Raw genomic sequence first — 26,930 nt, forward strand, 5'->3', positions numbered from 1 at the left:
CAAGATCGAAAATTTATTCGGCGCGCAGCGAACTTGAAAAAATATACGAAATCACACAAGAAATATCAACACAAAGATTCCATGATTGTGAATAAGGCTCATCTTTAATTGTTTTCACATGCTGGTCTACATTCTCTTATTATTATTAACCCTTTTATATTTATAAAAATATAAAAATAAAAATTAACTCAAATGCAAATAACACGGCGTGTAGAAACGGCACCTAAAAATAACTGCGTACAGAGTGTTAAATCCGTATATTAACATTTCAACGCATAATCGAATGTAGTAGAATGATGCTTTCTTAGATTCCTTCACAAATTTTTACGTAGAATTTTGTTAATATAGATACTCCTTTGCACAAAGGTACAAGAATACCTTAATGAAAGTTAAAGAGGATAAAGGGATTAAATATGCTATTTCTTTAAGTCGAAGAAGAGAAGAACGTTCTAATGAAAATTAAAGAAGATAAAGAGATTGTTATTAATTACGACAATCTCATTTTTTTAAAAAAAGCTTTAAAAAGATGCGACAGACCTGTTTTAAATACCTTTTATACATATTACACAGATTCATGAGAGATTCATACGAGTATCTCAGAATGTGCATTAATATTTCTTTTCGCAAGAAAATTAGAATACTCTTATCGGATCTCGTAGTGAAAACGCCGCGTTGCCTTAAAGCTCTGTAAAATACTACCGAAAAATGTAGCTCGTAAAAAGAAGAGGTTCGTGGGGTCCGAGATGGCGATCCTACAGGTGGTTGCGAATAAATCCGTCAAGATTACAAATAAGTTATAAGGCCAGCTGAAGCAATTCTACGAGGGATCCCTTTTCAAGATTCACGTAGGCTAGGACGAGAGATCGGCCGACCCTTTGCAGATAGTAGGCGTACACCTTCTATGAAGATAGATCAAAGAGCCCTGCGCGCACGGTACAAGCCACCGTGTATAAGGTGTCCCGATAATAACCCATCACAACTCGAGTTTCATTAGACGGCAAGACCATGCACGACGTAGGGGCTGTGTGTAATTGTGTGCGCTGTAACAATCTCTTTGCAAACTACGCAAACTCAACGAGAATTCCCTTTGATAGAAAGCGCCCTTTGCCGCGAAATTTTCCCATTTTGCCTGAGAAATTTCACTGTCGCGCTGTTTCGGTAAATCGTGGTTTGACTTCGGCTGTTAACCACGTAATCATGCTTCGGAGTACCGCACAGCTAACGTATAATATTAATGTCTTTGAGTGGCGCTTCATCGTGTCTCTTGACGCCGCGCGTTGTGTATTAATCCTTAAGTCGATAAAGGCAATTGTTGCAGAAGAGCTTTGTTTAACGCAAAACAAAATCGTATACAGTGTGTAATATTCTTTAGACGTCTGAGAACGAAATGAAAATAAAGAAACTTGAAAAAATTATCTATACTATATTAATATAATTTAATATATAAGAATACTTTTGCTAAAAAGCAAAAAAAAACTTCATCTTTTATGTGTTTATTTTTTTTATTTTTATTAAACTGAAAAAATGAATATTTTATCTTTATATTTAAATTAAAAAATGCTTTAAGAATGCACGTGTCACATCTCAAAGTATCGCCAAAAATAAAATATTTCATAGATTGTTTTATTATCACGTTTAAATATTTGTGTAAAATTTAAGCATAATTTTCTTGTCGATTTACAAGTCATTTCATTTTCTGATTACTTTCAATTTTTAATGTAAAATCGCTTTTTTGCAGTACATATTTGCAAACTTGATGAGAGAGTAACATTATTAACTAAAGCAAATGTTGTACATGTATTAATAAAATTCTTACTTAATCCACTTAAATCTAGTTACTCGTTTAAAAGTTATTTACTTGAAACTGTAGTAAAATATGGTCATCTTTTCTACGCAAATCAAATTTTTCATTGTTTCGTTCTACGCAGCTTTAGGGCCAAAATTCGAATATTCATGACCAAAACTTTTGATCATTGATTAAGAAAAAAAAAGGGATGACTCTGAGAAACCTGAAGTTTTTCAATTTCGGTAACTTTTAGCTGGCATTTTGTAGCCAAAGCATCCTTAGTGCGCGATTGCCTTAACATTATCCAAACGTTCCGAACCGTTACGGTGGCATTAGCGATAACAGAAAATTGATTAACCTATCAACCTGTGAACTTTAAATTAAAAGAAAAGAGGCTTTGTGATTTTATCATTTTCCACCCCATGGCAAGCGAAGAGCCCGCCACTCAGCCGAGGTACGTAACACTTTTAAGATCTCATTTGCTAAAGAAACGACAGAACTCGAGTCAAAAGGATCCCGCATGAGCGTGCCGGTCTAAAACACTTCGATAACAAGTTTCTTCGGGGATTGAGTATACCGAGGCAAGAGTTCGCCGCGATGAATATTGACGCGAGCTTATTTAAATATTGACCGATACGCAAACGAGTTTCGCCGTTGACAACCGGAAGCAAACTCTCACGTCTCGTCACCGTCGTCGTCGTCATCGTCGTCGTCGTCGTCGTCGTGGCGTTTCTTCCGATTCTTACCGAAGCCCGTCCATCGATTTTCGTCGCCGCAAAGCCGGCGCCCCCTTAAATACCCATCTCGCCACCACGGCGTGAAAAAGAAAGTAAGGGTCGCCACTAATCCTCCTCCATTTCACATTGTGCTTATTGGATCGTGTAACGAGAGCGCGTTAGGGCTCGCAGTCTAAAAATAAGGCCAATCGGCGGATGAACCCCCGCGAGAGATGTTTATCGAGAACGAAACACTTGTCTGCCCGTCGCTTCCTATTCCAACTTCCTGCACTCTACGTTGATAATCAATCTCGCGCGGTATCTTAAATGTGAAGCTGTCAGGCAGGGAAGAAGCGGAGGAGGGACGGAGAGAAGGAGAGAGGAAATGTGATTGATGAAACTTGTACAACGATTCATATAATTGAGTGAGTGCCTAACTGATTGCGCAGTGATAAATAATTTTGAGTTACGAACAAATCTCTCCCATCGACGTTTTTATTTCTCCCTTGAGCTCGTCTTTTTCGTAATACTTTAATGCTGCTGTTAAAAAAAAAAAAAAATTTCAATGAAAACTGAATAACGTGAAAAACAGCGTAATTCCAAGCTTACGTTTCCGGGCTATGTAACTACGGGGTCACGCAGTAACGATCATAATGGACGTTATTAAAAAATAATCGCTAGATTAATGGAAACCTTTTTCTTCACCGTCTTGCTGACCATGCATACGTGTGTGCGTAAAATCGCGATTGTGTTAAAGCCCCTTTCTCTCGTCTCTCGTCTCCCTCGCGAAGAGTGCAGTTCGTGTAAATTAAATTCCACGTCTACAATGATTTGTACGAATATATTTATCTCGCCGTCGCTCCGTTCCTTTTGTCAGACAATTCACGCCGCGTCTGACAAAATCTGCAAATGTCGCGAGTACACAATGCAACGCGCGCAAACGTGCCGGGCGCACAGTTGCACCTGCATCACGTGCGTCGTTGCAGCCGCACGTGCGGTGCATTCGCGAGCAAATTTGCCACCGATAAAGCCGACTCGAATCGTCGAGCAATATCGATGGCTTACAAAGTCACTCATACACGTGATGTGGCGTCGATTGTGGGATTCGCGTCCATATGCATTTTTGTCGGCTACGACAGAGAGCCGAAGGGCCGCGGCTAAATTGATTCTGATACGCAAAGGTAGAGCTTACACAACTAGTAAAATAAAAACCGTCAGGCATGTGTAATATTCGCCGGCCAATTTAGCCCGAAACCAAATATTGTCAAACGTGACTGTGACAAGTAAAATCTTGGTTAGCGACGGAAAATGAAAAATTTTATTCGCCAAATTAATGCATGTATCCTCAAGCTGTAAGATAATTCTGGTATTTAAGTCGCACGAAAGTGTGAGAACAAGAGGATAATTTTTACACGCAACCATTTCATTATATGCCTTTATATTATATTAATAATGAGTTGTAATTTTAGTTTTTCACTATTAACGAAACCACAGTGAGTTTACAAATTCATTGAAATAAAAGCAATTAATGAGCAAACGGTAGGTATCTTAATTAAACCATATCATATCTCATCAAATATAATATATCATCGAAAAATAATACACAAATATCAGTAAATAAGAGTTAAAATGTTTAAAAAAGACGTAGATAAAGAAATACGTACACATCCAACACTACTAAAAAAGTACTACATAAACGGTAAACCCGATCTGTGAGATTGCTACAATTTTTCAACCGTTTTCACATTACACGTTCCTAGCGAATGATAATGGGACTACTGCGGTATTTGATGGGGACAAATGACATACGAAAGTACTATGAGTTTAGAGCGCCTCTTGTGAATTAAGTAGTTAAGGAAGTTATTGACAAGTAAAGTTTCAATAGCAGTCAGTAAGACCGACATTACAGTTTAAGGGTTAAATGCCGCAGTGCAGATGCTCTGTGATTGGAAGACAGCACTCGCATCTGCACAGAGCACGCAAAGGGCGCGTTACCTGCACATATTAAACCTCTTCAATATTACATTATTGTTATTATTTCGTATATACATTATTTATCATTCTTATTCTCTCATAAACTTTATAATCACATTTTATAAGTTATTAGAAAATGTCATTTTACGGCTTATTTAAGCATTATTTATAAATTATTCACGCGTATATTTCACACATGAGTAGCAGTATGTCCCAAACTATTAGACACACGCAAAAATGCAAAGACTTTCTTACAACTTTTTCTCATAAGAAAATTAATATTTTGTATTTATAATTCTTTTTATAGTAGTAAACAGTAAGCCTTTATTAATATAGTTTATTTTCCCTAAGTACATAGTACTTGATAAATTTAGACAGTGTGGCGTATACATATAGCGGAGGGATCCTATTACCTCAACTGATTTACATGTGTTATTAATCAAATTTGATTTATGTCAGTTTTACGTATCTAACATAAATAACAGACACAGAGAAAACTTCAAAGCATAATTTATCCGTTGTTCGCGGCTAAAACCTCAGTCATAATAAATCGCGATTTATGGAATTAGCACTTATAACCGCATCTTACCGTCTGATCTCTATTATTATTTCCATTAACGCCTTTTTCATATCTTTCAACGCGCTTGCAAGATATCCTTCTTCGTCCTTCTTCGACTCTTTCCTTTAATCTCCGCCCTTCCACTTTGCTAATCCAGTATTAAACTTTCTCTTCCTACTACGTTCCTTTCTACCCGATCCCCGGCTTATAGCTGCTGATCCGGCATTAAAACTCTTCTTAGCAGCCTCGTTCTCGATCCTCATCTTGTGACACTCGTAATCCACTCGTTCTTCCTCGTTCTCGCTCGTGAGTACGCATACAATTCTTTTGTTACAATCAAAAAATTATAACTCATCTCATTGTGAATATCTCTTGTGTTTTACGAAGACAGAATTACCAGATTTTTTTAAGAGAAATGCATCGCAAGATATTCAAGATTATAAACAAGTTTAAAACAAAAAATTACTTTTGTGTGCTTTTACTAATTAAATTTTGATGAATATTTAATTCATTTCTTTTCGGTTTTAATTTAAAACAGATTATTTAATTACTGAAGAAATTTAATATTAATATCATGATATTACAAAAATTTTTCTATAAGAAAATTTTTATTAGGAAAATATATTCTCAAAGTTTTTTTGGAAACAAATATTAATTTACTCTGTAATACATTCTGTTTCCAGTATCAACGCTCTAAAAGCATTTAATATAATAATATTACAAAACATTTATTTATAAAATTTTCGAAAGAAAAATCGTACTAACACAAAATTTCTGTAATATTCTTTCCTTTATTTAATGTTACTAACACTAAACTCTAATTAATAAAAGTGTATAGAAAACTAACTAAATTAACGCAATTCGAAATTTTAAAACACTGCAGAAACGTTCAACCAACCATAGTTGACTGAATCTAACAGTAGAACTTTATTTCTTCTATTTTAGTTGCTGAGCTCGATCGTGGTAGTCGGCGGAACGAACGTAGCTGGCGCACTGACACATCACCCACGGGAGTTGGCGCAAAGACAGGCATTCCTTGAAACCCGACAATGTGTCGAAGCACGTTTGACCACGCAGCGAGAGAATCAGCAACAGGTACGCTCTACTAAAAAAAAAATTCGCATTTGGCTCAGGCCAACTGACGTATTGCTCGATGCAATAGAAATTAATTAAAAATCAAAGCATAAAGCGATGAATTATAAACTTAGAGTTATCAATTTCAATCACAAAAATTTAAGTAATAAATATATATTTATTAATAATAATAAAAATAATTGTACAGCCTGTAGCTTTATAACGATAAAAAACTCCGATCATTATAAAGCCATTACATTCTAGGAAAAGATTTCCAAGTACATATTTTAAAAAGAGGATTAAAAGATCTCCCACGGGTATAGCTCCAGCACACACAAGAAAACGATAATCCAGCGATATATACGGTATCGAACAAATTATTGACAAAACGTTCATGTAAAGGTACAGAAAACTAAAGTCGAAAGAGTCTTATACCATTTTGCAATTCTTGCAATAATTAGCGCAATAAATTAATTATTAGAGAGTATCGAATGAATATCCTACCAAATCCAATTGCGCGAGCAAGATACGACTGTAGCAGTGATATTATAAACGAACCGCTGGCTGCATCATCACGTAACAATGAGTTATAAAAGCTCGCGCATAAAAAAACAATTTTCTTTTGTTATGTCCGTGGCAGCAAAAAACAAAACGCCATTACTTTTGCATCATCTTGTGGTATGCAGATAGCATCCCTAGTAGAACATTATTGGCAAATTTATTGGCGCAATATCAGCCCAATGCATCTCTAATGTAAATACATTAGCACAATAAATTATGTTGCCAGGGATAAAGCAAATTGTTTATAGTGGTTTTAGATCTAATGAGTCTAATAAAACTTTTGCATAAAACATTTTTCTCGGTTTTCAAGTTGAGTTTCATGATATTTCAATGTTTTGTTTAGATTTTGTTAGTACAATATCTATAAATATGTAACGTTTATCTAAAAATATAGTAACGTTTAGAAAAGTGTTTCAGTACGTTACTATTATTCACCATCATTCAAATATTCCTAATAGTTTGGAATTTTACATACGTTGAGTACATAAAATGTATAAATTAAATTTTTTTAAATGCATTAATTAAAATTAATTTTATACAAGTTTTATATTCATCAGAGTTTTAATTCTTGTGCCAACATTTTATCATAAAGGATGACTTAGCAACTGCAACTGTGCATGTATACACATACTGGGCGAATCTTACAGTTCATTGAAACTTAACGATTATATTCATCAAAATGTTGTTTAATTTATTCTAGACTTACAAGTAAACCTATCTTTCAGTCATTCACCGATTTAAAGAAAACTTGGTATACTTGCAGAATACCAAAAAATAATAGACACGTATTTTTTTTATATCGGCAATGGCTCAAGAGTAGAATCTACCTCTCGTAATGATAAGCACACATACTTGTTTCAGCTTACGCTGAATTCTACATTGAATTTGCTTTCCGCAAACATGATAGCCTCTTATAATCTCTAAAATTTCAAGATAGCTTTAACCGTAAGCTGAAATGTTAGGAGTCAAGTATTATAAAATTATAACGTATTTGTTAAACGTTATGAAATTATAATATATTTATTATATCCTTTTAATTGCTCGTTTACCGACATACCTTCCTACATCATTCTATTGTTTAGAAATTTTGCGGTGGGATAAACGGATGTGCATTTATTCGCACATTAGCAATTAATTTCTCTTAACTATTGAGAACATTGCGAAATGGTAGGTGCCGGATTTTTCGATTCAGTTTAATCCGTTCTATCTGCACACGAGAATTTTGTCATTAATTAAATTATCAGACATCACGTGTGTAACTCGCAACCTAAAGTTACTGAGAGATCATTACGTTATCCGGCGAACAAAAAGGATTAATGTGAAATATAAGAAGATAATAAAGAACAGAAAATGTCAGATCTCTAGAACAATTGGAGATTAACTTAAGAAACCACGATGAAATCCATTTATCGATAAGGAAAAGAAAACAAGTAGGACTGTAATACGTGAGGTTCATTGGAAAATCTAATTTTTCCTCACATAGAGACATGCCATAATAATGTTTCGATTATTGAGTTCACCAAAATCTGATTTAAAATCCCACAGCCTAAAATATTATAACAAGCTGGCTCATTTAACATCGAGCTACATTTTATTGAACGTATGTCTCGAAAATTAAATGATTCGGATACAATGAAAGGCATTTCTCGGGAAATAGTTATATACAATGTACCTTTTATTCATTTTCAAAAATGCGACTATTACGTTGCAAAAGGATGGCTAAATAAAACATATCGAATAGATTTCATCCTACGAGCATGTAAAGCTGCTTATCTGGTTATAACAGATAGATTTGTTACAAATATATTTGTTTGCCATTTAACATTTTGCAGTAATCTCTCTCACATTATAACATAAAAATATATAAAAGAATAGAACTTCTATCCTATTAGAAGATTTATTTGATGCATCAAAAATACATATTTCTTTTTCTATGATAAACTACAATAAAAGAGAGATAACTACGGATCTCTTTCCATTTCGATGAACTATTCTCATATATTTGACAAATAATGAAAAACTACGGCCATTTTGAATGACATAATTCTCTATTAATGGTAAAGAAAACTAATATAATGGGAGATGTCATTAAAGTGACAATTGAGAAATCGTTTTAACGTCAGATCCAATAATCTTCTAATCGACATTGATAAAGCCATGTCATAGAAGTAACAATCGTTATCAATCCCGCGGTGCACCGTTCTACCGGAATCTCGAGTAATTGACGCCTTTATTAATTATTAATGACGCCATCAATGTAGACCGCACGTGAACGCACAAAGGGGAGTTGTGTCCTATGTTCAGAAACCGCGAATATAGCTCGAATAGCTCAATCAGGAAACGTACATTCAAAAATCCTTATCTAGAGAAAGCAACTCTACAAATGAGGTGTGGAAATCAAAATTATTCTAGATTTACGTATCTCAAAAAAATTGAAGATACTTTTCACGAGGAAGAAAATTTTACGTATCTCTTTTTAATTTGAATTGTTTTAACTTTCAATGCTAGCACTTGAAAAAAGTTCCTGTCCGTCCGTACTCGTATTTCTGTGAGCCGGCGTTGTTTTCTATATTTCGGGTTATAATGCACCGATTTTTATTAATTTTTTTTTAATCGATCATTTAAAGACTAAAAAAAAAAGAAAAGTTTCTCGGTACAAAAGATACTTAAAACTTTAAAAATTGATCCGGGTCACTTTAGCTGGTGTTAGCAACAGCAACTGAGGGTTAATAAATAATTTTACACATTTTCGAAAAAAAAAATTTTAATAATGAACTATCATTTATATGATTTAATGATGATAAACTCAATAAATGATATCAATAAATATTAGCAAATGACTGAATTTAATAGACCATAAAATTTGAATCTATAATTTTACATTATACATGTCACAATTTACTGAACGAGTTAAGTAGACAAAATGTTTTTGAGTTTTAATTTATAGAATTAAAAAATAAAAAGATAAAAATTTCGCATCACCGTTTTCCGTCGAATGGTGCTTCGATTACTTCAGTCGAAAAACTTTTGTACATCGTAGATGACAAGTTCTATTTAGGATATATGCAGAAAAACTTCACAGAATCAATCTGTTCTGAACTTATTGAAGTCTTTTCTTTTCCGATAATACAATATAATATCGACAGAATTCCGATTGAAAAACGTTAAGTAAAGACGGCTTAAAAAGTAACGAATAAAAATTATGACGCCGAGAAGATTCACGAAATTATCGAGCAAACTTTTCAGCGTTTCCAACAAACAAACCGAAAATCCTACAAGAGCGAGCGAAATACGTCAGATGTAGTCAATCGCACAATAACCCACGCGAATTCAATCAACTGCGGGATTCGAAAATGAGAACGAATCGCGCTTACCGATCGCGTATAATATCGTCATTGTCGGATACGCGATTAGAAATCTCTCGCACAAAGAACTCTTGGTATGATAACGAGCGATTCGATTTGGACTTCCATTCGGAGATTCGAAAGGATTCGCCGATGGAACATTTCACGAGCGATTGTCGTTTTATATAGATGAGCGCATATAGGGAGCGCCAGTGAGAGTACATAGGTGAGCGTATATACGGAAAGTACTCAGAATCATTGTGCATTCTTTCATTTCTACAGAAATCTCCCGGTAAGTTCGCAATCAAGTTTCCATAGCGAAAACTCGGACACATCGATTTTACAGATAAATATGCAATCTTTCATGAAGTCGTTTGAAAGAGAAAATAATATTTTCATTTTGCGAGCACCTTTATTTTTGAAATAAGTATAAATATTCAAATAAAATTATATAGCGTACAACTTGTTTACATGAAGATATTTTATGTAAGTTTATTAAGAAAAATATTTTTATTATTGTTCAATAATAATTTTCATGAAGTGAAAGCAAGAGATATTGAAAAATAGGAAATACATTTTCATACCAAAAATGAACATTTTTAATATTACTTATTAAAGCAGTTAGATTGTGCTTTTTAAATTATAATTTTGAGATAAAAATATATATTAAAATTATCAAATTTGTTAAACATAAACATATTGGCTTTAATTTGATATTATTTTTTTTCTGTGTAGCGTGGCATCAAATAAGAATTTTTTAATTAGCAAAAAATTTTAATTAGCAAATAAGAATTTTTTAATTAGCGAAAAATTGCGGTTTTTTTTAGGTACACAAGAAAAAATATTAATAACCGCGTTTATACATTTTCACAACAAATCGAAAAATAAAATACGTAAATTTTTCATAAATTATATATCACACTCAGACTGCAAATGACAGGATAACAATGTTTTAGAAATATTTATATAATAAAAAGAGAAAACTAATTATATAAGTGTACCAATGTGCAAAATCAAACTGCGCGATGCTCACCGGATAACACTTGTTCAATTCTTTTTTGACCATGCGCGTGTTGTTTTTAACGCGCGACCAGTCATTGCGGGAACTTTATTCCACGGGAGCACGTTAAACAATACTAACGCATAATTATTGACTAAGTAATTGGCCAATGATACATCATGCGCTTTACGGAACTCGGCCCTTTATTTTATGATACCGCCGCACCGGTCCAATATTTGCGTGGCTTTCCGATTCATTGTTTATAGAACTTTAACACTGCGCGTATTAAAACAATATGGTGTCTGACATTTCCAATGGCGTTTGAAAAGCGTGCGAAACCGGTCGAAATACGGCGCGCGGTCGGCCAACAAAGCCCCCAGGGTGAATTCATTCCGCGTGAACGTGTTGTCCAACAGTTGGAAAATAATGGACGGACTGTTTGCCGAGGCACAAGGGCTTTAATAAAATAGAGTGCGCCGATTGTTCATCAACTATTTTTTTTTTTTCACCCACGCGCATTCTCAGTCGGTCCCGAATGAAGCGCCCCTTCCTAGTTAAACCTTTTTAAACAACGGCGGAATGTAACTTCGAAACAGAGGCGCAATGCTTTCTTTATTTCCGAGACAAATAAACGAACGTAATGAACAAGCAGCTCCAACTTTGTCATTACTTCATTTCACTACTACTCCTTCATTTGTCGCTACCGCCTTTTACAAAGCATTTTTATCTTCACCTGCTTTTACACTTTCTACTTTCATCTAGCACTCTAAATATACATATATACTTTTGTATTCTCATTCTTCTACTTAATTTTAAATAACCGGGCCAATGAACGAACAAAATAAAGAATTTAGGTTTAGGTTTAAAATAAATTTATTTGTGTAAGATATTAGAGAAGGCGGAACATTTCGGCTTAGCCACGTGATGATAAACAAATTATTAAATTCCGAAAGTCACAGAAGAAAACTATAAAAGTAATAAAAATAATAATTAAAATAGAAACATAAGAAGATTAATATTCAAGCTTGTGCACAACAAGTCTTATTGTGGTATAAATAGAATGTGTGCACAAAGAAAACGTTTTTTTCGACTTAATAAATGTTATTGTATCTAAACAAATTTATTTGGAATGGTTCAAACGAACCAACGTTTGAAGCAAGAAGTACGACTAATAATAGTGTTATTTTTATCAAATAATACATGTTGTTTGAATAAAACAACTTTCAGTCAAATAAATGGGAATATTAATTCCAATGAAATCTTTCTCTCTGTGTAACAAATTATTAATCTATTTTTAAGTTTCTATTTATATATTTATTATTTATTTTATTGCAAAGTATACAAGAGCGTAACTAATATAAGCAACACCCAGTTAAATGCCTTTACGTGTAACACGTCTTAAAATACCGTCGTTATTTTAAGGATCGCGACAAGGATCACGATCGGAATTCTTTAATTATTCTCAGAGCGGAGCGTACAAAAATAACGGAAACCGAAATAATCGCACTGGCTGCAAGGTCCATTAAAGGCTATTAAAGATAGCGATTTTATCGCTTATGATTGTTCACGGATTTCTGATTAGTAGCATAAAGCCCCTCACGTCATTGGACGACGATCCAATGACGAGAAGGGCTTTATACTACTAATCGGAAATCCGTGAACAATCGCGATATCAATCGGCTATTGTTCATGCTTACCCGTTGATCGTCCACGGTCATCCCGTAAGATGTTCCGTTTACAGAAACAAGTAATTGCACTACGAATTTAGCACGTTAATGTAATTATAGTAAACAATTTTACAAGGTGTATTCTAAAAGCATAAATTTCATAATTTCATGATTACATCTGATTGCAAAATGATTACACGAGGATTTCGTAAAGACTTCATAATGATTTCGGAGACACTGTCACATGGTTACATTAAGTGGTCGCAATAGCCTCTCACATCAAGCGCGATATTGCTTCACGTGATATCGCTTCGTCGCTTTTTAAAATTTATCTTCGTTATTTCGATTCGGCCTAGGAAATACAACGTAGGAAAGATTTTTATACAGAAATATTATTATATCGTATATACAAATTTTCGATCGCAATGCAATCTAGAAACAAAAACCGAATGCTCGACCGCCATACGGTTTACTTGAAAGGAAACAAGAGTTGAACTTAGCCTCATTATCGTTACGACGCGACGATTCAATTGCGCGGCTACGAGTACCAATGCGATTGTAACTTGACGAGCAACGAACGCTAAACGGGATGTACATTGACATTTTTTTTTTTTTTGTATATAATTAAAGTCATAAGAGCAAACTGCACTCTCCTATAGTCTCCTACAATTAAATCAATGTAGAGTTTGTATTTTTGCAAAGATGAATCAAGCGTGATCTGGTGGCGACCGGTACACTCTCATAGCTGCTACGAGATCTACGAGAATGCGGTTGTCGCCGCCGTAGAATCTTAGCCTATGTGATTTGATTCAATTTGTGATTCGTTCTTTATCGAAGAGCGAGCGACGAACGATATGCGAAGGAAGACGGGGCGATTTGATAAATTCGATTCATGAATGAAACTACTCAGGCCGCGAATGCATCAGCGTGCCGATCGTATATAACATATGATGTACCTAGGTATTCTTGTCGCTTATATAGACCTACTAAGAACTGACATTCTACTCTTTCTTTACGCATAGTATATGCATATACATATTATATATCAATATGGAGAAATCGATTTTGCAATTAAAAATTATTCGTCGAATCTAAACTCTAAACGGAGCGAAGTTGCACGTCATTTTTGGAACGTGCATTCATAGTTAAATCTTACCTCGGAATGAACCACCACCGGCATCCAATTAATAATAGCAGGGTAGCGTAGCGTAACAGCGAGGATGACGATGAAGAATATTCTTTATTGTCATTTTCACACTTATGTTATGTTACCCGTCATCGATTTGGCACCGGTGGTGCTTCATTCCGAGGTAAGATTCGACTACGAATGCACATTTCAAAAATGACGTGCAACTCCGCTTCGTTTAAACTCAACAGAGTCAAAAGATTTATTAACTTTATTATTTAAATTTTAATTTTTTAATTATTTAACCCTGCAAATGCGTTATGACAGTATGTCGTAATGTAGTGCGATATAAGATCTCCTGAAGAGTCATTGCAGTAATCTCGCGCAGCGAGAAAAATTCCGCTGGAAATAGAAAGTGGCGCTATTTCTACCGGAAACAGGAAATGGCTCTATTTCCGCCGGAAAAGAGTAGTGGCATTATTTCCGCCGGAAACAGAAAATGGCTCTATTTCCGCTGGAAACAGGAAATGGCTCTATTTTCGCCGGAAACAAGAAGTGGCTCTATTTCCGCCGGAAACCGGAAGTGGCTCTATTTCCGGCGAAAACAGAAAATGGCGCTATTTCCGCCGGAAACAGGAAGTGGCTCTATTTCCGGTAAAAACAGAAGGTGGCATTTTTTCGCCGGAAACAGGAAGTAGCATTTTTTCCACCGGAAACAGGAAGTGGCGTTTTTTTCACCGGAAACAGAAAGTAGCATTTTTTCCACCGGAAACAGGAAGTGGCGTTTTTTCCGCCAAAAACAGGAAGTAGCATTTTTTCCACCGGAAACAGGAAGTGGCGTTTTTTCCACCGGAAACAGGAAATAGCATTTTTTCTACCAGAAACAGGAAGTGGCGTTTTTGCCGCTAAAACGGGAAGTGGCGTTTTTTTGCCAAAACAGGAAGTGGGTGCGCTTGTTTGCGGGATCGTGTGTGATCAACGAGCAGGGAAACATTAACTGGTGTGAACGCGCGTCTTAATTAATTTTTTAAATAAAATATTTTCTTTTCTGTCTTTCAGAAAAAATCACATGTAATAGTCGGAAAGATATTATAAGGGGAAGAGTTTTCTATTTGAAAAATTCTATATTTTAATAATATTAATCATAAATATAATTTGTTATAAAAAGTAAAGGTTAGAATCATAACCCAACATTGAAACCCTGCTTAAAAAGTCTAATAAGAAATGATAGAAACATATAGAAATTTGATAGAAACTTAGAGGTTCAGATAAAATTATATAAGATTTCTATGAAATTTCTATACGTTTCTATTATTTCTTATACGTTTCTTATACTTTTTAAGCAGGGAATATTAGAAAAACATTGCATAAACCTTACATTAAAACATTGTAATATTATATAGAAGTTACAGATTTCTGCAATGTTACTACAAGCTTGCGGTAACATTAAAATGTCCACAATTTTTGTTATGATTGGCAACGTTAATGGTGACCACGTTCCATTTGACATTTCGGATCAAAAACGTGATCAATATCATAACAACAATTTGATTTAAATTTCTGACACGGAATCAAACATATTTTTATAAAAATTTGTACATAACACAAAACAGAAAGAATCATTTTGAAATTTTCTTTTAAATCAAGTGTAATTATTCTCAAAGCAATTACAAAACTCCTACTTTGCTCGTAATTTTTTTTCGACAATTACGTCGTTGAACAACCAGCAGAAAAATTGCAATATCTCGTAACATCTCGCTCTGAATGTCATACTTTCTTGCGATAATTTATTCAAGTAGGTTTCTCAATAAGTCTCGAGTCAAGCTTAATTGTATTTCCATTGAAAAATCTTTCTGTTGTAACACAAATAGATGTATGTAATTTAAAAAAGTTTCAATGACATATATAACATTTATTCTCAAAGAAAGATATTAAAGAAGAAATAAATGAGAAAATATTATCGAGATAAAAAATTTTTTATATACAAAAACTTGGCGCTGCTAAACGTCAAAATACAACAATATAAATGTAAACTTATGCTTAATATTAAGCCGCATACTTACTAGAATCTCTTACATACGCACAAAATTTGTGTTACATTTATCACATTCTTTCTTATTTCAATTCTTTTCATTGTTTTTCTCATCTAGCGGCGCCAAGTTTTTGTATATTAAAAATTTGTTATTATTTCAATATAAAATTTTCTCATTTGTTTTCTCTTTAATTTTCCTGGCGAAAAGAATGACTGCGCAAAGGAACAATAATAATACAAAAAATACAGTTCCACAGTTTCAACAGAAGCGTATATTGAAATAAATACCAAAAACATGCATTGACGATAGTTACATAAATATCAAAAACGCCTATTCAAACGACGCTGATGAAAAAAATAGAACCGTGTACTGACGATACTGGTTATAAATATTAGAAACGTCTATTCAGATTGATGAAAAACATACTACATATGTCCTCCTTCAGACCACGGTTGTATTTTTACACGTAATTTACGTGTAAAATCTAAATAATCTACACGCATTTTACGTGTATACAATGTAAACTACACGTAAACAATACGTATAATAATCTATGTAAATGTAATCTTGAAATATACGGCACAACCTTGCTTCGGACTATATCACTTTTGTCTAAAACGGTTTTTCTGTATTTTCCACATTTTTTTCGAAATATTTGAATGGGACAATTTAATGAGTCACCCTGTGCACGTATATTTGTAATCCATGGTAATGCTAATGATAATACAAGCTCACATGACAATGTAAGAAACGGAATTAAAAATGTTGATATTATCGACATATTGATATCATCGATATCATCGATATTGTTAATTCCGCTTACAATTAGTAGAGGACCATCGAAGTTTAGTTGTCTCCTCTCCAGCATCCCCTTAATAGCGATAAACTTACGACAAAAAATGCTCCTGCCTCTGATAACTGAGAATAGCTTCGATCACCAAGAAGACGGATCACATTCGCACATCGCAGAAGCAGCAACGTTAATAATATTCTAGATTGACAGAAAAAAAGAAAACTAACAATAAGTAATACAATTGTCTCTTATATGTATACTCAAAGTAAATTTTTAAATTCAATGACCGGATATGCGACAGCGCTTTAACTGTTCTTTTATTTTTATAAATAACAATCGCTCTCCTCAGTTTCGAAAAATTTTAATTATAATTTATTTTCATTCTTCGTCCGTTCTTAATCTTAAGTTCGCAAAGAGCAAAAAATCACAGTAAAACGACAGCTAAAGATAGCATTAATAACCCGATATTAAATAAATCAATATTAGAAAAATAGAAGTTCTCCGAGAGAATAATGTTAAAAGCAGCCAAAAGTAATTCTCCAATTTCCTGGACTAAAAATAAGTTTATAACTAATTCTCAAATTCCGTCGAACTACAGAGGAAAGTCGATACAATATCGAGATAAATTTCTTATAGCGAATCCATAAAATCTTATTATTCTAATTACTCTGTAAAAATTAACTAAAAACAAATTTTTCAAACGCGTAAATGATATTCTTATGCCTTTCTTTTACGAATTGCGTAGTTTACATAATAATGAGTATATTATTGATAATCACATTATTGAAGATCACTTTACAAGTTTATAGCGTCATAAAACTGTTTTATATTTTTCTTTTTCATAATGCAATTTTAAACATATAATTCAAATGCGCAGCGTAACCTGGCGCACCTGATAAGATAGACTATAAAAGAAAATATAAAAACTATAAAATAAAAAGTATAGCATTATAAGATTTATCTAATAATATGAAATCCATCTAGTAATAATTTAATCTCTTTATATATTGTCACATGTTTCGTCTTACGGAACAGCGCAAGGTATTTGTACAAATCGACGAAAAATGTTTTACATTCAAGTAAAAGGCATCTAAGAATCCTTATATATGTTAACCTGTATTTTATATAGAAGAGAAATACGCATTTCCGTTTACTATGTCAGTTTTAGGTCTCATTTTGTCAAACGCTCACTTTGGCTTATCTTACATAGTTGGAAAAATTATATTAAATTTAACAGAAATCACATGTCCTAAACGGTACACTCAAAGTTTTGTGTCAATTTAACATAATCTGAATGTGTTAAATGATAACATTAATACTGCGTTAATATTTCAACAAAAAAGAAATATAATCCTAATCGTAATTTGAAATTATAATAATTGTTCGTGCAATTAACATTATTATTATGATAAAAAAGATTATTAAGACAGAAGAGTAAGAGTAAAATTTTTGAATTTTTACTAATACTTGAAGATGTGATACATATATCCTTAATTCCATTGGCTAGACAAGAGGTAATTGAAGTTATCTCCAATTTAATTTTAAAAAATTTTCTATTCACTCGTAAAAATTTTCTAATCGCTCGTACTTAGCTAACACACGTCAAATCCGCAGAACTACGATAAAAATAATTGTGACGCTAGAGAATCGGAATCGAACGGCGTATCTATATTACATGTGGGTTTGCACACTGCATCGCAGTGTGCAGATTCTAAAAGCGCGCACAACAACTACGTCCGCACGTATCGACCATCAACGCAAAACTTGTCGTCGACTTCGCCTGCACTTGAGAGATTCCCACGATGTTGACGAGTTCTATGTTTCAAACAATATACGCCGCCCGACTGCATGTTTCTCGCCCGTGTATGTTAACCGAGGCCGTGTCAGCTCCGATGTATACATGATCCCCCGCGGAATAGCAAAGATTACCGGCTATCGGAAGGCTGACTCTTCCGCTTTAGCTCGTGATACCGCGGTGGTTTCCAATCGACAATCGTGGGAACATCCATACTCACGCAACGTGACCGCTTTTCAAGGCGCTTAATGCCAGAAAATCTTGAGATGTTACGCGCGCGTTAAGAAATACTGCGAAATACGTAGTATTAAACAATTTCGTGGTTATTAGAAAATTAAATTAGAGAATTAAATGAGATTAAATATCAAGTTAAAATTCGGAAAATATAAGATTTATTTAAATTTAAACAATTAAATTTAGATCTTGTTATTCAATTGCGTATATGTTCAATTTGAGAAAGCTCAGTTTGTCTTTTCATTTTCGACCGCCTGAAGTTCTAAAAATATATCAGAAATTGCATTATCAGAAATCGACTCGAAACCATTCCGAGTGTTTGAGATTAAACTTTAAGGGAGTTTCCATCTAGTGTATGGACACCAAGATGAGGTTGTACCTATGACGCACGTAACAAGCGTGCACGTGTATAGTGGATTAATAGTACAGTAGTTATTGAATAACGCAGCTCTTATGTCTATATTAACCTGCATGTCCTCTAGACCAGCCTATTCATAACGATCCTCCACAGATCTCTTAGAAGGATATTAGATCTATTCCAAGGACTAATTTAATAACAGCTGTTACCATATATAAAAATTTGTTTAGAATACACGGAACAATTTTACCGCAACATCTAACAATTTAGTTAGATGATAGATCGAAGAATAATTTCATATTGGACTATCAAAATAATTGCGTATATTGTTACAAAAAAATTTTTACAATCCAGTAATCGACGTTCAATATAATTTTTTAATGGTTTAATATAATTATTTGCAAATCTGTTTTCAGCAAAATCATTCTTTCCGTGTACAGCAGTGGATCCGTAAAAATAAAATGTGCAATCACTTTTAATTATGTTATTTACGACACACCACGAGAAAAGTATGAACTGTATCATGTAATCAATGGGACTATTACAAGAGTAAAATTAGTGGAGGAAAATTGCATTTTAATTATTATATATAGCATCTTGAATTTTATCTATTACTTGCAATATATGCCTTATATGTTGTAGAAGTACTTATAATATAATTTATTATATTATAATAATAATCTAATATACAATATTTATAATTTAGTTGTTACTTTTTAAGTTATTTTTATTATAATTTATATATATTTTATATACACATGTAATGAAAAAATTTCAAATTTTATACTAAATTCTATAAAATCATGATACATAAATCTATGAATTGAAACAAATTTACAAAGATGATTGTCTATCGTCTTCACACAAATTTTTGAATGATTTATAGAATTTAGAAATAATAGAAAAGTTTTATAGCAATCGACAAACAATCGGCGAAAATTAGTACACGCTGATAAGATTGGTCACGCGGGAGATATAAATAAAATCATCAATAATTCAAAATTCTTGAATTATTCAAACTCAAATCTTTCGAATTCAAGAAGTAATTTAATCAAATTCAGTGTAACTCGACTCGGTTCGAATTCAAACTATTCGCACACCTCTATTTATCTCTAATTATCTCCATAATATGCGAACGTTCCCATAACGTTGATTTATTTTTCAGGAGAGGCTTTTACTCAGCGTATTACCAAGGCACGTCGCCATGGAGATGAAAGCCGATATAGCCGGAAAGCCAAAGGATACCATGTTTCACAAAATTTATATTCAAAGACACGAGAACGTCAGGTACGTCAGCGCGTCGATAGTTGGCGGACGAATAGAGCGGCCATTCAAAGCGCTCTTTAAAAAAAACCGAACAAGTGTCATTGCGCTAATGCCGCTTCGATATTTTGCAAACGAGATCTAGTTTTCTTTTGCAACTAAGCTTAAAAAATATTTACATAACTATTTTATGTATTATATTCTCTATGCATGCTCGCTACTTAAACTGAAGTTCGCAGCAGGTCAAACTTTGTAATCCCTGCTTGAGGCGCAAACTGACTCCTCTCCTTATCGCAGAACCTTTTTACGTACAGCATCTTTTTGAAATTTACTTCTCGTAAAATGCATGCTACCATCAGACTAGTCAATTATAAATTATACACATATAAATTACAGAAAGTATTTTAGAATAATTCACAGCAATATTATGACATCGTGCCACTAAGATGATGATAAATAATTACACTATCCTGAGCACATTGTGAGTAGGCAGCATGTATGAGATGATATGCATGATCATCCCATAATGCACTCACGCCAGATGTTTCAAAACTTGACAATTTATCACGGTGCTGTGCACGCCACATGATAAGCACACGTGGCTGCATAGAGAGAATTCTAGATGGGTTTGAAGTAGGTTTGAGACGTTACATCCAATCTCTCGTATCAAAGCTTCGTTTCACCAAGCTCAGGTCAATCTAACTTAATCGGCGCATTCGCAAAGAGCAAATGTGATGTTCATTTAACTTCCACCGAGTTTCCGCAAACTTGACAATTTTTCATTCCTGGTTTTCCCTTTTCGAAAATCTTTGACTCGACGCTTCTCCGTAATCCGTTTGAGGCATGTCGAAGTAATTACAGAAACCTTGAGAAAAGTGCTTATTCAGCGACTGTCATTATAGAAAATTAAATAATTGCATATTAATAATTGTATATTAATTTAACTGAAACAAGTGATTTTATTAAGCAAACATTTCAGCATTTTGTTCGCTGATATCTGTGGATTTACCTCACTCTCTGATCAATGCACTGCCGAAGAGCTCGTCAGATTGCTCAACGAACTTTTTGCAAGGTAAGAAACATTATAATAAAACGAAGAGATTGTTAGTACTGAATCGGTAAAACTTGTATGTGTGTATATATATATATATATATATATATATATATATATATATATATATGTATACATATATATTAATGTATATAAAAGAAAAATATAAAAATTTTTATAGTATATTTTTTTATTATACTATTAAAATTAATAACACTAATACCAGTTACTGACAGTTTGATTGTTTATCTATACGCATATTAATTATATTACACAAGTTTTACAGATTCAGTATATAATATATGTAAGGATGGAAAGTCATTACTTCACCGTTACTTTAAACTTTTTATAATAATAACGATTTAATAATGATGTTACAATTTTCACTCATTTAATGGTAATGGTGACACCAGGATTGGGAAAAACAGTCACTTTTGACAAGCAACTCGTTGCCATTACGCAATACTCATTGAAAAAAAGTAACTCGTTAGTTGACTCGTTACGTAACGAGCGAAAGTAATGCATTATGGTAACGAGTTGATTGTCCAAAGTGACTATTCCAACCCTGACCTCACCTAATATTACTATTATGGAAAATTGTAATGTCACAAAATTATAAAAAGATATTATGAAAAAGACTAAAATAGCAATTAACGGTGTCATTTATTGTAACTCATTATTTCCCATCTTTGTATTTACACACACACACACACACACACACACACACACACACACACACACACACATACACATACACACTTTATTACATTAATATATTATGCATATCCTAAAAAATTGTCGTCTATTCTGTAGTTACAAATTTCTCAGAAGGAACCTTCCTAATTAAGAACTTTTTTAATCATTTCTATTTACAGAAGACAAATCTGGTAATTGACTTCCATAATATAAAACATTTTTAATTTACGAGAAAATTATATTTGCAAAATAATATTCTATAAATGTATTTTTAAGTAACAATTTTTAGGTTTGTATTTATTGCAACCAGATTAATAATAATTTATGTTTTCAAAAATAAAGTGCCATTTTATTCTAATTTTAAGAATTTATTATTGAATGTCAATAAAATGCAATCTTAACACGGTCGATAAATCTCGAGAAACTCATCGAGTTATTACAATCACGATTTGTGAAATCTTCTCTATTTTTATTTTTTATTCAGAACATGTTTAGAAGAAGCGTAACAGATTACTGCGATATGTATTTCCACTGGACTCAATCGAAATATCAATTGCTTTCCGTTTTCTATTCTGAATGCAATTCTACTATTTCTGATCTCTTGAGTCTTGTAAATATTCTAGTTCTGAAGTTTTTATGCATCAGTGAGTACAAATCCCCTTTGAAATCTCGCGGACAGATTGTTTTATAAAAAAAAAAAAAAATCAATTTCGAAATTCGAAATGTGTTTCGCAAATCAAGCATAAATTCTATAATTGACTTCAACAAAATGAAGTATTTTTGAATTCACGGAAAAACTAAATTCGCAAAATATTTTATGAACTTATCAATTTTTAAGTCTATATACTTATTAAAGTGTGGCGCTTCATCTCTCTGATAAATGATTGTCAATCTGCTACGTTTGTACGAAGAGTTATTTAACACCCTTCTTTACTTTTAAAGCTTTCCTCGATCGTATTTCTTACGTCCTACAAACGTTCGAAAAGACTTTCGATAGCTATGGATTTTGCGTCCCTAGTGACTTTTTGGGTCAATAGGATGTACTTATCCTACTACCAAGAGGGATTTGCTAAGAGATCATAAAGGCCGCTTTCACTCTTCGCAATGATGTCCGCTTTCATGTATCAGTGCAGCCAAGATCACTTTCCGGGATTCTGCAAAAGTAACGCTTTCATCTTCACGAGAGAAGACAGAAATGCCCCTTGAAAAAAAAAAAATGCCCGGGTAGGAGAGTAGAGAATGTAAAAGATCAAGGTGTAAATAACGTTGAATCTTCATGAAGAAATGCGAGATGATGCGTTTTCGCGACTCGGATATTTCATTAAAAAATTGTGTCGCGTGTATCCCTGAAAACTGGGAGGATCGAATTAGCGAGCTAATCATCTGGCATCCTTTATGCAGGATGTATTTGTCACACACGTATCCTTTTATGCATTTTATATGGCGCGTAAGTGGACGGATGCTGCGCGATATTTCAATAATAAACATTGAAGTAGAGGACTTTATTACCTCTCAAAGACTTAGTGATAATGTGTGAATAATTGAGTGATTTAATTACCAATCTAGCTGCGCGTACGCAATTCCATCGGGTCTGTTATTTCTTACTATCATGGTAAACTGTATTAACATAATGCATGCCGCGCCACGCATTATGTGGATTTGGTGCACGCGTGAAATATTAATATCGCCCTTCTGACGCCCTGAATTAATTTCGTATAATATGCACCGCGCGCGCGACGTTGCTGAATATCTAATCTGAATAAACCGATTATTCCTCGGTTTATTAGTGTCTTTACTTTTGTTAACACGTCATCTCTCTGCCGTTTCGAATTAATTTAACGCATGTCGCATTTACCCCACGTAATTGCATTCAGTGGCAATGTCTGAAAAGAAAAAATTGCTAGTAGCAACGTTACAAATTAGCTGGCGATTCAATTAAAAATTTAATTTAAAAACCCTTTACAATTTACAACAAAGATAAGAAGTTGCATGACATGTGAAGTCAGAAAAATATTACAGAAGTTGCACGTAGTGCGGAGTTACGTGAGGGAAAGTAGCAGATATATTTCTATACACATTGTTACGAAACTGATTTCTACGGAAGTTGGTTCGACCGCAAAGATCCGGATAATATTTCCACGAAAAAAAAAAGCGCTCCTTTTTCGCTTCAAGTTTCTCCGGCGAGGTGGACTTTCGTGTTCGACGAGTTAAGTTTTCACGAATGCATGTTGCATAACGGCTGAATTCTCGGAAATCTCCCGCAGGTTTGACAGGCTAGCCGCTGAGCACCACTGCCTCAGGATAAAGCTCCTTGGAGATTGTTACTATTGCGTATCCGGACTTCCGGAAGCACGGCCCGATCACGCTCACTGTTGCGTAGAAATGGGATTGGACATGATCGATGCAATAACGTAAGTCCGCACATTCCTCCACTTCTCACGCAAATAGTTTTGTCAAGCTCTTACTACATATATGTTTATATTACACTTTTATCAAAGAAAACAATATGCTACTGTTTTATGTTCTGTATACACGCCGCTCTTCAAGATCAACATATATGATAATAAATAGCTAAAGTATAAGATATTTCACGTTCAGAACGTATATCCACATTTAAAATCCTGAAATAACAACATAAATCTATCGCGTTTTCCATAAGCAACATCAAAGCTCCGCATAATACTCCTTATTCTGTTCGCTTGACAGCGAACAAAGGAAACACAAAATAAAAAGAAGAGATAGAATTTCAAAGCTGCTGAGGAAAAAAGATAGATAAATAAAGAGAAAGAGAGAGGGAGAGAGACGGGGAAAGGGGAAAGACACAAACTAGACAGATCAAAGTAACATCCGAGCAATAAAGATGATTTCGCTTAGATCCACTGGACGGCCACAGAACTTCCGGCGAAACTGTATCCGTGCGCTACATATCCCATGTTTGGTTCGTTTCATGTTTTCATAAAACGCGTTTCATCATCAAAGAGAAGATTTCCTCGGAGAGCGCGATATACGTGCTCGCGATTGAGGTCGATTCGCGTCGTCATGAAAGGCCACCGGTATCCACAGGTCACTGCATGCGGACGAATTCCTCGCCAACGTATGCGTTTAAAATTTCAACTCGATAATCTCGCATTAATCCTTCGCCGTAAGTTCCTCTTAGTCCAACTTGCCGCTATTTCACCCGCGATCGAAATACTCTCCCCGCATGCAAAACTTAACGTTCAAGTATTCATGAGACGAATAAACGCACGTGTAAGAAACCACGTATGAGAAATGGATTAAGGCGATGCTGATGGAGTCGTCAGTTTTAACGATCAACTCGACTTACGCGCGTACACGATTTACGAAACATCAACAGACTCCTACGTACGACTACATCGAGATCTTACGTACACATATGCACAATTTGTCAAACATTCTATTCTCTTCTCTTAAATTTGACTTCCTGACTTAACTCTAATGATTTAACATTATACATTCATTTATTTTACACCTGGCTCTGCCTTTATTTTGCATAAATAACCCGCATGTTTTCACAAAATAAATGTCTATGAATTGACGATTTTGGTCGCCATATTAAAGTAAAAGTCGATAAGAAAATTTGTAATTAAAAAATTTTTTTCTTGTTTTTGGCAAAAAATGAACTAGGCCCGTATGTATACATTAGCATTTAATGTAAAAGGAATTACATTTCTGTAAAACCAATACGAAGTATAATATGTTTAACAAAACGGTATTTTTGTTGGTAATCAAGAGGCGCGGTCGAAAAAAAAGTTTTTTAATTCAGATCTTTTGCGTCATTTCTTAGACGAATATGGCGAACAGAGCTGTCGAGTCGTCACAATATTTGCTTGATGTGAAAGCTCTACAGTCTGTACTTACGAAACTGGAGTCTCCAAACATGTTGATTACACGAAGAAACAACGTCGAGCTTTTACAATTAGATGTAGACACCTAATTCAATACGAAAATTTATTTATCCGTCTGTGTGCATGTGATATTGATGTACATGTGACGTACTGATATTTTATAAACCATATGTGTTGTAAATCGGTAAAATTCACGATTTCGGCATCCCCTTAAGGAGCAGTCGTCGAGCGAATGAACAGCTGAAGAGATCAGGCTAAAACTTGGCCCCGCAAAAAAGTCAACATTTATACATAAATGTTTCTTTCGTGTTTCATCAATAATGAAAATGCTCGAGAACTTTTCCAATAGTTCGAAACTTCGAATGCCAAAGTAACCACCGAGTACACTTAACTCGCTAGAAAGTTCGTCTGCTTGTTGTCGCAAACTCGGACGAAAGTTATCCATCTATCTCTACGGCTAATGATGAGAGAAACAATAAATTCTCGCGTTCGTATCTCCGTAGATTGGTTCGCGAGGTAATGGCCGTAAACGTGAATATGAGAGTCGGTATCCATACGGGCCGGGTTCACTGCGGGGTTCTTGGCCTGAAAAAATGGCAGTTTGATGTTTGGAGCAACGACGTGACCTTAGCCAATTACATGGAAAGCGGTGGTATACCCGGGTGAGTACAAGCAATTTTGCTTGAGGTTTGTCAGCCCTTGACTGACTTGCCCTCTTCAAGTTAATCTCGATTGACGGCGATAAATTACGGTTGATAGACTCCGCGTAACTTCTGCGCGCTTTACTTCGAATTGTATAAAAACTTTTCGTATAAAACATTTATCTGTGCATAATTTTATAACTAGTAAGAAATCACATACATAAAGAGATATCTTTTAGAAATTTAAAAGATATCTTGTCATGCTATGAAACGTCTTGCATTTCTACAAAGTTTCAAAAAAAGTTAATAATTTAAAAGGTATTTTACACATATTCAACATTTTGAGATATCTGGAGATATGTTCAAGATATTTTTTAGAAATCTAAAAAAACA

General features: G+C 34.1%; 1 protein-coding gene across 3 annotated transcripts in view; it reads left to right on the forward strand.

Annotated features, from left to right (window-relative positions):
* LOC105204551 (adenylate cyclase type 6) overlaps window positions 1-26,930 on the forward strand; it is a 178,493-nt gene that overhangs the window by 127,304 nt on the left and 24,259 nt on the right. For 2 of the 3 annotated variants that reach the window (XR_005574382.1, XM_011173653.3), the window contains exons 7-11: window positions 5,981-6,130; window positions 20,186-20,307; window positions 21,263-21,355; window positions 24,295-24,441; window positions 26,400-26,558. Coding sequence is in view for 2 of the 3 variants with exons in the window: in XM_011173653.3 (XP_011171955.1) it covers window positions 5,981-6,130; window positions 20,186-20,307; window positions 21,263-21,355; window positions 24,295-24,441; window positions 26,400-26,558 (671 nt within the window). In the remaining variant the exon portion in view is untranslated. The remainder of the gene's footprint in view (window positions 1-5,980; window positions 6,131-20,185; window positions 20,308-21,262; window positions 21,356-24,294; window positions 24,442-26,399; window positions 26,559-26,930) is intronic. The other variant, XM_039447161.1, reaches the window with a different exon arrangement.

Source organism: Solenopsis invicta, chromosome 3 (assembly GCF_016802725.1).
Source record: "Solenopsis invicta isolate M01_SB chromosome 3, UNIL_Sinv_3.0, whole genome shotgun sequence".
NCBI lineage: Eukaryota > Metazoa > Arthropoda > Insecta > Hymenoptera > Formicidae > Solenopsis > Solenopsis invicta.